The sequence below is a fragment of the Columba livia genome, chromosome 3, assembly GCF_036013475.1.
Source record: "Columba livia isolate bColLiv1 breed racing homer chromosome 3, bColLiv1.pat.W.v2, whole genome shotgun sequence".
Taxonomy (NCBI): Eukaryota; Metazoa; Chordata; class Aves; order Columbiformes; family Columbidae; genus Columba; species Columba livia.
In genome coordinates this window covers 49,593,197-49,608,025 of record NC_088604.1, presented here as the reverse complement: position 1 = coordinate 49,608,025, position 14,829 = coordinate 49,593,197, and the positions used below count along the sequence as shown (strand labels likewise).

Sequence of the window (14,829 nt, the reverse complement as noted above, 5' to 3'; positions counted from 1 at the left end):
CTCTCAAAATGTTCTGAAAGAAATCTTTTCTGTCGTTGTTACAATGCAATCCAGGGGAAAAAAAAAAAAATAAAAAGACAATAAATCCTAGAAAAACTGAGCTGCACCCTATTTTTGTTCCACTAGAGTTAGAAGTCTTATACTCCAGAGCCAAAATCATAACAACTAATGACTTCTTAGGAGAACTAAAGCTCAGAGAGCTAGGAAAACCCTCAAGCTCAAGAAGCCATTTAACATAGTCCTCCACTTAAAACAATTTCCCTTCTCAGCCTTATGCTTTCATAATTTTCTTTCTTTGATGGTTACGGAACCAAGCATCTACATACCTTCCCCTCAAACCTATCATCTTTAAAAGTACATCTCATTTTCTGCCTTTACCTTTCAGCTTTTGTCTCAATATGTTCTTACTGGTTCAGAGGTAGTCTCAGTTTTCACTTCCCATGTGTTTCTTTCTTGAGCTTCAGGTTCAGAAAGAGCTCACAGTTTGGCCAAATCTTGTCTTTCTTGTGTTTCCGGTTCATGTCATTTCTTTAAAAGCCACTTACTTTCTTAAATTCCCTTTTCTACTAGGCAAGAGAACTTCCCTTCCAAGTCTATGAATTTATTGAAGAAAACTGCCAGCAACACTTAGATTTAATTTTCTTGTTCTTCCCATCGAAAGGTTTACAAACCTTAAGTAACTATTCTCCAAGTTATGTTTCTCTGTTGCTTTGTCAACAGGTCCTCCCTAATGCCTGGGAACAGACATAGAAGATTCTCTAGTGGTTGTTTTATTTCCAAAAAAAGGTATACAAAGAATTGCCTCACATATATTCCAGTAATTTGCTGCACAATTCACTAGGTAGTTAAAAATCTCTATTGCTAACACAGGAGTGGTGATTCTGACACTTACTGCCACAGGGAACCTGTGGTTCATGTCTACTACAGGCTGCTCAGTCAAGGGGAGCCTACTGATGAATCCTTCTTACTCCAGTTAAAGAAGGCATCATACTCACAGACTCTCATCCTGCTGGTGGGGTATCACCAGAGCAGAGTAGAGGGGCAGAATTACCTCCTTTGACCTGCTGGTTATGCTTCGTTTGATGCAGCCCAAGGTACAATTCGCTTTCTGGGCTGCAAGTGACATTGTGGGCTCATGTCCAATCTCTTGTCTACTAGTACCCCCAAGTCCTCCTCCAAAGGGCTGTTCTCAATCCCTTCATCCCCCAGGCTGTGTTGATACAAGGGGTTGCCCCAGCCCAGGTGCAGGACCTTGCACTTGGCCTTGTTGAACCTAATGAGGTTCACATGGGTTCACTTCTTGAGCTTGTCCAGGTCCCTCTGGATGGCATCTCATCCCTCAGGCATTTCAACTGCACCACTCTGCTTGGTGTTTTCTGCATAGTTGCACTTGATCTCCATAGTTGCACAATGACACTGTCTGTGTCATTGATGAAGATATTAAATAGTACTGGTCTCACTATGGACCACTGAATGACACCACTTGTCACCAGTATCCATCCAGACATTTCTTCCTTCAGATCTTGGTCCTGAATCTCATAGCCTTGGGTCGCACAGCTTTTTCTTCTCTGTTGTTGTAGTACTTTGTCTCACAAGCTTGAGTGGCCTTACCTCCTCAGCTACAGCACTTCTGAATCAGGCAGAGTTTTTTGGGGGTTAACTTCTTTATAGTAACTATATGACATCTGTACAGCATTTATGTGCCCAATGCTGTGCCTACAGTTGTGCAAAAGTTAACAGATCACCAAAACATTTTATTTTACCCTTTACTGACTGCCTCCTTGATTTATGATATCTTCAGTCAGATAGGAGAGGGGGGAGTAAGGGAAAAAGAAGGAATCTGTTCCCAGAATGAAGTCTGATAAGCCAATTTCTGTTTAAGATTTAAGAATGAAGCCTGACAGGCCAATGGTGCTAAAACCCTGGCCCACAGGCAGCTGAGGGATGGGAAGCTGATCCCTTGGCTGGACTGGTGCACATAGGTATAATTATACCCTGACTTTGTCCCAAAACCTTGCGAGGGTTACTGTGTTGTCTTTTTGAGATTGTAGTCATAAAATTAAGTCAGCTGTGGGCAATATATTCAGCTCGCTTTCATATACACACTGCAAGCCTTGTTACCAGGGCCTCACAAAGCATCTCTTGAAAAAGGAATACAAGATGCTCTTTGTAAATAAAAGTTCATGAGTCTGAGGAATGAAGTCATTTTCCAAAATCGCAGTGAACTATATTCTTTTTCACGAGTCGATGAGAAGCTGAGAGGTGGGCTTGAGGGAAAAGGTCTGAATGAAGCATGTTAGAGACACCACTTAGCCTTATAGCCCATGGCAGAGCCAGGCTGTCTCCCTCCTCCTCCTTCCACCCCAGCCTCCCCTCCCCCATGCCAAAAGAAAAGGTTGGTCTAGCATTTTTTTTAAATAAATTTGGCACCTTTCTGCCTTCCACTGAATAAACTGGAGATGTTAAAAAATAAACAGTCACAAGAGTCAATGCTTCGTGTGGAGCGGTCAGATGGAGTTGGGGGGGTGGCGTGGGGGCTGGGGGGAGGAAAGTGTGACCTCACTTTCTGAACAGCAAAGTTTGAGTGGGAGGGTCTCAACATGAAAGGTAAAAAAGGGAACGATGTGAACATGTGAAGGAAGCCAGAGCACCGAGCAGAGCGTCAGTCTGTATCCTGACAGGGGGAGATAAGGTGGCTGGGGAGCCAGCGGTGCTTTCCTGGAATACAATCTCTGTTTGACACTCTCTGCTTAAGCACTGCCCATCTGTATGTTATTGAGCTGGAGCCTCTGGGGAAAAATAGGAGCCACAGCCACAGAGAGTGAACAAGGGAGGCAGCAAAAGCATTTTTCTTCCCTTCTTTTACCTTTTTTTTTTTTTTTACTTTTTTTTTTTTTTTTTACTTTTTTTTTTCCTCATTTAAATCAGGATCTGGTTAGACGTCCTTGAAGTGCCACATCTGGAATCTGAATGCTGAAAGAAAGTTAAAATAACTGAGGCACCACTAAGCCAAGGGGGGCTGATTGCAGAAGAGGGTAAACAATTACTGAGCCGCTAGAAGACCACTGCTGGATGTAAGGGGAGGAAATGGCTTTGATCTCCGCCTGGCCCCTCGTTTCTCCTATATTATTCTTTTTGAGATGCTTCTCCTCCAGCACAGCCTCGAGTGGGGGAGGCGTTTTTCAGTTTGACATTGAAGGTAGCTCAGCGGTCAGCGTGCAAGAAGCCACTGTTATCAGAGGGCAGCAGCAGGCAGTAGCTACTGGAAGTTGGGTGCCTTTTGCTGAGGTACGGTAACTCCCTTCTCTCTCTAGTGTCTGCGCTTTTCTGCTTTCATCTGTCTGTGTTGAAGCTCCCATCTGGTTAACGTTAGTTTAATCATTCGATGCTTAAAGCAATACCGGAGGATTTTTTTTGCCGGGGGTCTGAGACGTTGCATTTCGGGACTGGAGAGATACAGTTCAGACTTCAAAATGTACACATGCCCTGCCTGCTGCGAGCAGACAGCTGCTGTACTTTGCAGTGAGGCTGGCTTAGCACGTCTCTGACTTCCCTGCCAACATAACTAAACAGGCCTGTCCAAACAGACCTATTTTGCAAGGGTTAATTGTCACAACACATTTCTGCTTGCCTTATTGTAGTTCCTGCAATTGTAATTCACTTAAACTTCCAGAAAGAGTCTGTCTTTTGGTGGCAAACTCTGTACTGTAGTATTTTGTGCATTTGTCTCTGAATGCCACAATCTAAAGTTCCTTTTTGCAATGAGAGCAGGGTTAATAAATCAAATGCATGTAGGAAACTGCCTGCAGAGAAAACACCTGCAGAGATTTTAAGACTTCCAAAAGGTATGAGGTTAGGATTAGTGACAAATGAAATTAGAGAGGTCTGAGAAGAGATTTGATGGTGGAAAATTTCCCTGCAACCTTTGTGTTTTGAGATTGGTTGATACTCCTCATTCTAGCAAGGCTGCACTGGGAATAGTGTACTGAAAAATACAGCTTGAGAAAACAATAAATTACTCAAGCATACACTGGGGGAGGGGGACAATGTCTCATGCGTGGGAGATGCAAAGTAGGAGGCAAATTGAGTTACATAAGGTCATGGGAAGGGAAAGAGTAGTTCTTCTGGCGTAACATCTAAAAATGAGGAGAGATTAACACAGCATGTCACTGTGACAATATCAAGATAGCAATCTCTGATATTGCAAGGCTAATTTCCCCCCTATGCTCCAATTGCCAGAACTAACAGCCATGGAAATGAGTGCAAAAGCCCTTCAGACAGACAGGGTTACCATGGGTCTGGGCAGAGCTCATCCCACCACTGCAGCAGGTCCAAGCAGCTGGACAGCCTTGGGAAATGCCTGCCCACCCTGCCAGGGTTTCAGCATGAAACATGACCTGTGTGAGAAAACTGGAGGCTAAACCCTGCTCTACTCAGCACAGGGGCTCTCGGGAGCCATCCCAGGCTTGGATGGGCTCCATGTTGTGGGATGTACAGCTCTTCTCCCCTGGCCTGGGGTCAGCCTTTGGAAGCTGCATTGCCACCTGTTGCTTACAGCATGGAAAGTCCCTCAATGAAATGCGTGATTTAAGAGCCGGATGGGTTTTGTAGCTGCCTTTCACAGGATAATGGCCATAAGTGATTATTAGCCTTTCTGGATATGATTGTGTAGTATGGTTTTCCCAAAGACACTGTTCTCATTGCTTCACTTTAATATAGTAGACTTCACCTTGGAAAAGTGATACCGAGGACTGAAACTTTAGCCTCCTCTACCCATTTCAGTCCTCCCTAAAGGTTAATTTGTACAGTCCAATATAATAGACTCACTAACTGGTGTTTGCTCCAGCAGTTTACTTCAGCCCTGGCAATGGCAGCATTTAGACTCTGGATCCCATGTTACAAATGAATGATGCTGGCTGTTCTCATCACACCAAGGCCCTTGGCTGCCAGATGTTATGGTTTCATAAGGAAGGAGACAGGATTTAAGGCCCCTTTGCTAGCTGCAGATTTACCTTACTATTGCATTTCAGGGCCCAACTCTATGGCAATTTCCAAGGAGGCCCAGAGGACACTCTTTTAGGATAGAGCTGATGGCTGTGTAACAGTGAGAATCTACTTACCTATTGATCCATGTACATAGTTGGTAACAAGAGCTGAGGAACCATCTCTAAGCCCAGAGTTTGATGTAGGGGACAGAAAGTGATTGTCTGGTAGTCTCTCAGCCAAGGAAGGAACATTTTCTTTGGTCCTCAGAGAGCTTCCCCCTCCCACAGCCCACCTCCCCTCCCTCAGCCCTGGGAACATGGTTTATCCCAGCAGGTTTGAATTAGCCTCTTTCAAAGCCCGAGTTCTTAGCCCGCAGCTCACAGTGAACCACAGAGTAAACTCCCTTACACAGTGTGGTTTGATTCAGCTCCTTCATCTAAATATTGACTCAGGCCTATAGCTCTCCCAAGCAGACAGAAGCTGTTAGTCACGTTGAATAGTGCCAAATTATACAAAGGGGGCAGATGTACAAGGCAGAGTTACAGAGCCAGGGATGGGGCTTTGTGGTGGACTGTGGTGCCAGTCAACCTCGATATTAAATATGTTGCTGTAAAGCAGGAGCACAGATCAGGGCAGACAGAAATCATGATGTATCAGCATGTGGGGCAGGTGCTGGTCAGGATTTACCTCACACGTGATTCTGCCCTACACAACATCTTCAGAAATGTGCAAAGTCTGAAACAGTGCTGGTGGAGGTTTCCAAACTGGTGGAATGCTCTTAAATCTTGGTAAGAGTTTGATATTATGAACCTATGGAAGAATAGGAGGTCCCAATTAACGTAAACACATATTAGTGAATATTTCTCAGTTTTCCACTCCTCTTCCTTTCCCATTTTTGGCAATCCTAAACTCAGAGAAACTGTGAAAGTGGTTTAAAATTTCAGAATTAATGTTCATGTGGAGCTTTTCTGTGCCTTGGATTTGAATGAAACCCTCTTGACAGTGGAGAGGACTAACTACATTTTCGGTGCTATGCTAATATACTATACCCACTCAAAGAGCAGATCATTGGTTTGAATAAGACTTCAGCAACATCTAGTAGCTTCTTGCCCTGATTGTTAATCAATATGTGATCCAAAACACTTAAATTAGGCACATAAACTGTTCCTAAACTTTTTCAAATCAATTCAGGCACTGTGTTCAAATACAAAAACAAATTCCTCATACTGTAATGGAGACACCAGGTTTTTTAGACCTCTAATTCATAGCTGTCTTCCCTGGAGACTCTCAAAGGAGCCTTTTCTTTTGTAAAGTCTATGTTGGATATTCTCTTCAGGAGAGCTTTATTAATTAGCTAAACACTGGGGCACAAAATGTAGATGTTTAAAATAACTGGACTAGATTCCACCTAATGAAATGTAATGTTACCTGCAAAATGAGCACTGGTAGTGACTGTCATGGAATAATGTATCTAGGTCTCTGCCTCTGTTTCAAGAAGAATGCTTATAAATTGACGAAAAATATTGAGAAAAGTATCGTAACATTATTACATATTACAGTATTAGGAATTGGAAGCTGGCTGAGAGATTCCACCAACCAATCTGCTTAGCTTAGAGGGAGGTTAAGGAAAAACTTTGAACTTATTGAGTAAGCACATACACAGGCAAATAAAAAATAATTATAGGCTTGCTAGTCTAACAAAAGAAGGTCTCATCATATGCCACAACTGGAAACTGAATGTGACCCAGTTCAGATGATAAGTTTGTTAAAAATTTTAATTTCAAAGATAATTAAACATCAGGGACTTTATCTGGTTGTGTTGGATTGTCTGTGAAGAGGCAGATTAATATGAAAAGCACTCTCAAGTACTCAGTTGTTTGCGTGCTATTTTGAATTAAGTTCCTTGGCTCACAAAGACAATAAGGGGATGTGTGGGATATGTTACTTTGCTGAATCCTGGTGTGTGTGGAGAGACAATATGAAAGAAAGTGAGCACAAAGCGCTGGATCAGTCTCACCAGCATAACCCAGCTGCAGTTGGCAGCATTGATTCAGAGTCTGATTTTTCCAAATAAGGGTAGATTAAAATATTTTGCAAGGAAGATTCATCAGAGGTGGAAGCACATCATTTAAAACTGACAGACATATCAAATGAAAGCAAATGAGTGAGTGGCAAACATCAGAATTCTTTGGTTTGGGGTTCCACTGTTTGGACACAGCAGAGAGAAAGAGGGTGGTGAGACGCAGTTTTGTCGAGGCTCAGAGTTAAAACTGAAAACCAAAAGTAACTTCTGAGCACAGTTATATTCCACTGTCAAACAGTCAACTTTAAAATAAGAAGCAGGTCATACATTACCATTTGGGCCTGAAACCTGCCACTGTCATCATTTGTGTTTGTAAAATCCACTGACATTACTGTTCTATTCTATGGGTGTAGAATTTGTTTCCCAGTAGGATGAAAGTTCCTTACAGAGATCAAGGTGAGAATAAACAATGGTACAAGACTTCAAATACTAGAGAGGGTGGCAAGTGATGACCTGTGATTCACACTGTGTAGACACTCACTTAAATGCAAAATTAATGTAAGTTGACATCCAGAAAAAGACTCATTTCATTCTGATGTAAATGACTACATGAGGTCAACAAAACAGCAAAGAGAGCCCAATATAGGAGACAAGTGTGGGAAGGATTAGTGGAAGAAAGGGAAGACAGATATTCAGTGGAGACACTTGCCAAGCAAGGAAAGATAATTTCAAATGTTCTCTATGGAAAGAAGAAGTGAGGCAAATAGTGCAGCAAATAGTGCAAGGAAGGAAGCAAACTAAAGCAGGAAGAAGACAAACTAGAGGGAAAAAAAAAAAATAGAGCAAGAATGAGATAATCGAGAGCCTTAAATGTAATGAAAAAGATGAAGTAGTTGGGACAGGGCAGGAAGCCAATTCCCAAAGTGAAAGAAGGCATGATGTTATTGGACAGATGGAAGAGGAAAACTGTTTCCAGCATCAGTGTTTTTGGCTCAGGAGAAAGGCAGAGAAGCAAAAGAAGTCCTTTAAAGGAAATTATTATCATAGTCAATGCAAAATTAACCATTTAATGTAAGAGAAAATAGGAGGCAGAAATTATCTGTTGAAGCTCGCCTGTTAAAAGGACATGTTTAACAATGGTTTTTCCAACCTGAGATCTACCAGCAGATGCTGATCTGAATTTTCAAGAGCAAGAAACAGTTTTTGAGGTGCATTCTTTCTGGTTCTCTAAAGCAATAAGCATTAATTAGCACAGGATCTGTGACAAATTCACCTCTCTAAAACAGCTCACAATAGATTTATAAAACGAGAGTAATCGTAAGTCCCAACCACTTGTTAACAAAGACTCAAACTATCAGCAAATTGCCTTCACCCCTTTCCTCATGGAGGCTGGAACAGAAAGTCTTACAGAATGTTCAGAGAAACCACAATTTGATCCTTACTTGTGTCATTAATCTGTTCAAAACAAACTTGTACTAAAAGAAGAAGCAGAAGACCTAATCCTGAGGTGTGAGCCAAAAAAGGTTTTAGCTTGGCAGAAACCTTTATATTCTTTTAAGCTAACGCATCTACCTTTAAAACAGCAGATCTTTAAATGAATTCATTTCAGATCCTTGAGGTTATGTTAGGTTAACTCCCATAATGGGCAATTTGGATTTCTAACTGCTGGGTTTTTTTCATCCAATGAGGTTGTGTTCTGAGAACGTCTATTAGTGGAGAGGAAGTTTTACTCAGATGTTTGTGATTCCAGCTTAAGTTTCTCATCAAAACTTTAATGAAAATCAGCTGTTTGGAGTAGAGTCTCCAGACCCCAAACCTTTTAAATCATAGGAAGGTGAAACAAATGGAAACACAGTACAGAACAGATGGATAATGGAAAATGTTCTCCATTTCAAGAAGGTGCATAAAGCACCCACTAGAACAATGCAATTTAAAATCCACTGCAGTGAGTTCCCATGAAGTTTTGGGCAAGTACCAGCAAAGTGCCCCAAAGCTTATTCAAGGCTGTAAAAACAAATAAAAGGCACTTCATGCCCGCTTTTATTCATTATATGGGAAGCAAGGAAGGAATTAAAAGTCCAGTTTTTCCAGGGAGCTTGAGAAGCAATAAAAGAATTGGTTTCTGAAGGAGAACTTATACTGATTTAAACTGATAACACGAGCATTCAAGAACTGTGTAAAATGGGTCTAGTTTCTGAGTAATATATAACCAGTCAATGAAAATTTACAAATTGCTTCTGGACTTAGATTTCAAACACCAAAATATAGACACCCCTGTTTTTATATTTCAATTGGTCTTCTTGAACATTTGGATCTGATCCCAGTTCATTTTCAGACACCGCCATGAGCTTGGGATGTTTAAATTATGCATCCTAATGCAAGATTCAACGAATGTTGAATAGTACTGTATACAAAGCTGTTATAGCTCCACAGTTTTTGAAATCCAATTCTTTCTCATTAAATGATCTCAAAGAGATTTCCTTAACTATCACTTAGGATCCATACAGTGTGCATTTGGCAATGCAAACAGAGATTGACTAAAAAACAATAAATGCAATCTGGCTTTGTCATTCCTGATGAGCTGTATTGTGTAATTCTTTAGATGGTTATTTTCTTAAAATAAATACTTCAGGAATACTAGAACTCCTTTTTTTTCTTTTAAGACAAACCACCAAGAAAAAATGCTAAAACCCCAGCATTCAAGAATTACTGAGACACAAAATATGAGCTAAATAATAATACTGGATAGTGAAAAATACTTTAGAAATGTCTCTTCCAAGTTTACAAGCCCATAAGAAGAACTAAAATGTTATTTTTTAAGTTATGACATATGGAAGCTAGGGAGGATGGGGAGAACTGGCGCACTTGAATGTTAATTTGACACATAATTTAACAATTACTAACTAAAAAAACTCTACCTTTTATGAAGAACTTCCAATATGATCTGTAAAAACAACCATTTTAGCTGAAACTGCAAGGCTCTGAGTCAGTGTTTGACTCTGTCTTTTAAACAAAAAGGAATAAAAATTAACTCCAACCTTTCATCATTGGCTTCAGGTGAAAGAAAAAGCACACAGAACCAGCAACTGTACTGGATCATTTCTGGGCTGTGTTGTACCCTATTACCACCTTAAAATGCATCCTGTTACTGTTGTATGAAAGGCTTTCTAAGCAGTAAGAGATGAGCAGCCTTCTTTTCTGCCAAGGCTAATGCGAGGCCAACATGTCCTAGGATTTCACACTGTGGTTTTCCAACATGGAGCCTGGATGACAGCCCATGGGGAGCCACAGAGAGCCTGCCATTCACAACTCCTTTGTGTTGTGCTCCCGCCTCCTGGCTCCAGGGACCCTTCTTCAAAAGCAGCATCCAAAAAAAGGAAAAAAAAAAAAAAAAAAAAAAAAAGCACAGCCCACCCTACCCCACCTGTTAAAGTCCTACATACCAAGGTGCCACAGCAAAGGTAATACAGCTTGGTCCACTGAGGGTTGGCAACATCTCCAGAGGACCCGCACCTGGCTCAGATCCATTCGGGGGGGAGATAGGCAGGTGTTGAAGGTCTAGACATGGTTCAAGGTCAGGGGGATTTTGAGTGTCATACTCAGCTTTTTGTAGATTTGTGATTTTCTGTGGTTCCCCACTTCCTATCAATGGGGAGGATTGTCTGCAGAGGCTCCACAGCATCACTAAAGCACCAGCTACTTACTTTCAAGTCAGCTGGAAGCAGAGGTTTGAGCAAGGGATTTTTGTGAGGCATGAGGAAAGAGACTGGATTTTTTTTTCTCTTGATGCACCTACTCTTCACCCTCTTTGAGGCAACAAGAAACTAATTTATTCATTATCAGACCATGCTTGTGATGAAATAAGCCATGGACATAGAGGTAGTGGGAGATCAGGGCAGGTTATACTTTCTCCCAAGCTCTGGGTTTTCCTCTTTCCTTTCAGAGCACAGCCTCTGCCTGCCTCCATGCTGGAGATAAGGCTTATAGTATAAATGTCAAGCTGTTTCCCTTCCCTCACATTTACAAAGCACTGCCACTACCAAGGGGGAAACCGTGCTGGGAGAACAGCCCAGAAACATGACATCTTCCCATCAGACATCCCCAGCAGCTGCCTGTTTTGTCCACAGTTGGGCCATCCTTAGGATGCAGTGAGGAATGAAATCTCTTTCTCTTACCTTTCAAGTTTTTCATACCATGGTTTATGTTTCATTCTAACAGGCTTTTAAATTGATGCCTTTGCTCTTGGTCAAGTAGATCACTATATGTCCCCACCACAATTCCAGCATTTCAAAGAGCTGCAAGATCAAATGAGTAAATACTAGAAATCTGGGCTAGAGGGGGTAGGAATTGCAGTAAAAGGGAAGTCAAAGGAAGCTTCAGATTTACCTTCTCAGTTTTATGTGTCCCACAAGCACAGTCATACCTGCTTTAAAGACCACTTTCATTTTTTATCCCTTGGAAATTTTTATCTCTATCTGGAAATCTCTCAGGGAGCACTGTAGTTTGTCAACTGATTATGTGCCACTTATCTGAGGGACTCAAGAGGAAAAGGTATGACTCAGAACCCAAATCTCATGTGAATGTTTTGTGGGGACTGGGTGGAGGGTAGTTAGTGAGGAAACTATGCACAATTATTTATCCTTTCTCCTGCAAAAATGTTCTCCTTGAATAAAGCTGGCATTTTGTTTGAAAGAGGAAAACCAAATAGCTACCTTTCCAGTTGCAGATTTTCTATTTCTAACAGTGATCATCTATAAAAGTTTTTACTTAGTGTCTGTAGTAATAAGTACATTAGAGCGGAGGGTAGTATTAATCTCTAATCCTTAGCCAGCTTGCAGACAGCTAAAACATTTTAGCCCTCCCCCTTTTTGGATAAGAATGCCTTTTAAGCAGAGGCTTTGTCTTTCCCACTGTATATGGAAAAAATGACTATGCACTTCTATGGAGAATGCCTAGCTGAGAAATGTTTATGTTGGATCCAACCCCACCTCTGTTGCTGAATGGCATTTTGTTTTCCACTTGGACTGGGGAAGGGGTAACAGTCTGGAAACATTTTCAACACAGGAAATTTTTTTAAAATTAAATACAATTACTTAGTCAAGGTACTAGATAATGTTGTTCTGCATACAGCCATCTGGCTTTCAGCTACTCCTTGTTTTTCGGGAGTCACCGTTCCTCTGTCGCTGCTACAGCGGAGGCATACACAACTCCACTCAATGAAAAAAAAACACAGAGTGACAATGGGATGAAGATGTAGGGGGCAGTCCTTGTCATTTTTCCCTGTTGTCCACACTCTGCTTTGCTTATTGATTTGGGGATTACCCCAGTGCCATTAACCATATTAACTTTCCCTCCATCTCTTAGCTCTGCTACACAACAGGGAGAAACAGAGGTAACCTTTGTTCTATACCTTGCCCACCAGCAGAATTTTACCGAGAACTGGAGTAACTGGTTTAAGTCTTGCTAGTTTTGGTTTTAGCAGTCTCTGAGCTCTTTGTCTAAAACTTGAAGAAGATGGTTTCCATCAGCATAATAATCTGTTCTTTATTATCATCAAAAATAAACTTCTGTTTTGGAAGTTCCTCAGGTGATACATAAATATTCCCAGTTGTCAAGGATAAGAAAACAAATTAAGTTTTCAAATTAGGTTATTATTAAGTTAGGACCTTGACCCACCTCACTTAAGTCAGTCATAACTTTTTCAGTAAATTCTGAGGAAAACTCAACCTCTTTGTATATATAAATGATGGAGCTCCTATAGTGTTAAGTTGTTGCTTAACACAGCAACAGTTGGAAAACCAGACTAAATTCAGTCATCAGATATATCCTTTAGCAGCTGCAGACCAGCCAGACTCTGTGTGCATGGCTCCAGACCAACCATAGCCTTCTGCTTTGAGGTGGGAGCATCACAAGAGACACAGACAAAAAGGGACAATATTGAGATCCATACACAGGAGATGACAAAAGGACACTAGTAACAGAAGACAAGGTTTACTTTGTTTCGTCACTCATTGATCAGTTCATTTACTTTAAAAGATTACAGATTCAAAACCAGTGTCATTGCTTTTCTTTATGTTTGAAGTTTCAGATTACTGAGCTTCACAAAAACACACCACTGCAGCCTTAATGGGCATTTCATATCACTTACCTAGAAAACCCCATTATTATACTAATTTGCCCAGATCTGTGGCAAATGCACTCAGTGAGGCTTTAATTTTCATTGAACCTATCTCATCTTAGAATTTAATTTAAAAATATAAGTATATGCAACAATATTGAGGGTTTTCACTGAGTGAACATTTCAGCAAGAAAGAATTTTCTTTAAATTTGCAAGCTAAATAACAAAACAGAAAGCTTGTTATTGTGTAATTCACATAATTGCTTCAGTTTGTAATCTCATTAGTTATAATTAGAATTGAGATACCTGTCAGGATAAGAGGATAAAAAAAATTACCAGTATCGTGCCCAAAACTCTTCATCAACTTCTGGTTAATTCCTAATTTACAACATCAGTGGAGCACTGGAAGTAATAAATATTTCACAGTTAACGATGTCAGAAATTTAAGAGAAGAATATGGGAATTTAATGTACTACACCAGGGTGCTTATTATAAAACTATCATGAATATTGATTTGAAGACTAAGCTAAAAAATATGTTCCACTCAGAAATGTTTACAGTTTTAAAAATAAATCTGAAATTGCAAATGGTTAATTTGCATGAGGTTTCTGTCCTTGAAATGGTGAATACTACAGAGTGGCTTTTTGCCTGCAGACAGTTCTCCAACAGCTGTAGTGTCCTATTAAATGAGGTAATTAACTGTCTAGCTATGATGTCACACACTGAATTAATATATCCAGTAATAGTAGAATGTAACCTTTCTAGTTCCGCAGAATTTGATACTGTAGACTAGAGATAATGAAGGCTTATAGAAATTATAAATAGAGCTTGGAGGCCTAAGGGGAAGCTGGTGAGCAAGCTTGCTTGTTTTTAATTCTCTAGGTTTGTGAGGCATCAAAACTCAGACAAATTTAGCAAAAATCAATAGAGAAGAAATAAAATTTCATAACAGATATCTGCTTTTGTCTGCATGTTAGGGAGTACCTCACAGTGTAAAGCAAGACTTCTGCCTTTCTCTCCTTAAAATGGCTTTGATGGTAGAGCATGTCTGGCCAACAGGTCAGTTACTAACTTCTAAAAGCCTCAGCCTCCAGGAAAAGACAAAGAACATTCTGAAATGTCCCTTCATAGTGATTTATAGGTTTAAGTATGAAGACATTCTTGAATTTGCTGTTACTCAAGGTCTGGGAACTTGAAATCCATTTATTTCTTCAAATGACAACTTAACATATAGTGAAGTATGACAGCTCTTAGCAAAGGCATCACAAGGATATTTTATTTTTAAAATTAGTTATAGTTTAACACAATGGTTTGAAGAACTCACAGCAACCTCCTCCATAGTCAAGACCTAGTCTAGGAAGATGTATGTAACAAACTAAGAGAAATGAGCAGGGCAGGTTAAAAGAGAAAGTTATCAGCAGAACTAATGGTATTGGTAGCTTCAGTAAGAGCTCCAGCTCTTAATTTTTTTTTCAAGGAGATGAAAATGGTTTAGCCATTGTATTTAACAAAAACAAATGCCCTGAAAGATACTTAAAAAAAAAAAAAAATAACAAACTACGTCATATAGATTTTTCCGTATTCATATTTTCTTCCTCACGGATTGAAGAAAACAGATTTTCCTTAAGTATCTTAAAAGCTCTCCCACAAAGTTAGTTTCAAGTTTTCATGTGAAATTTTAACACTTGAATGTAATTCTTTC

The 14,829-nt window shown here is 40.3% G+C and overlaps 1 protein-coding gene across 1 annotated transcript in view; it reads left to right on the top strand.

Annotated features, from left to right (window-relative positions):
* The first annotated feature begins 2,624 nt into the window (after positions 1–2,624).
* LAMA4 (laminin subunit alpha 4) overlaps positions 2,625–14,829 on the top strand; it is a 98,116-nt gene continuing 85,911 nt past the window's right edge. The window contains exon 1 of the mRNA XM_005510268.3: positions 2,625–3,288. Coding sequence (XP_005510325.2) covers positions 3,088–3,288 — 201 coding nt within the window. The 5' untranslated portion in view covers positions 2,625–3,087. The remainder of the gene's footprint in view (positions 3,289–14,829) is intronic.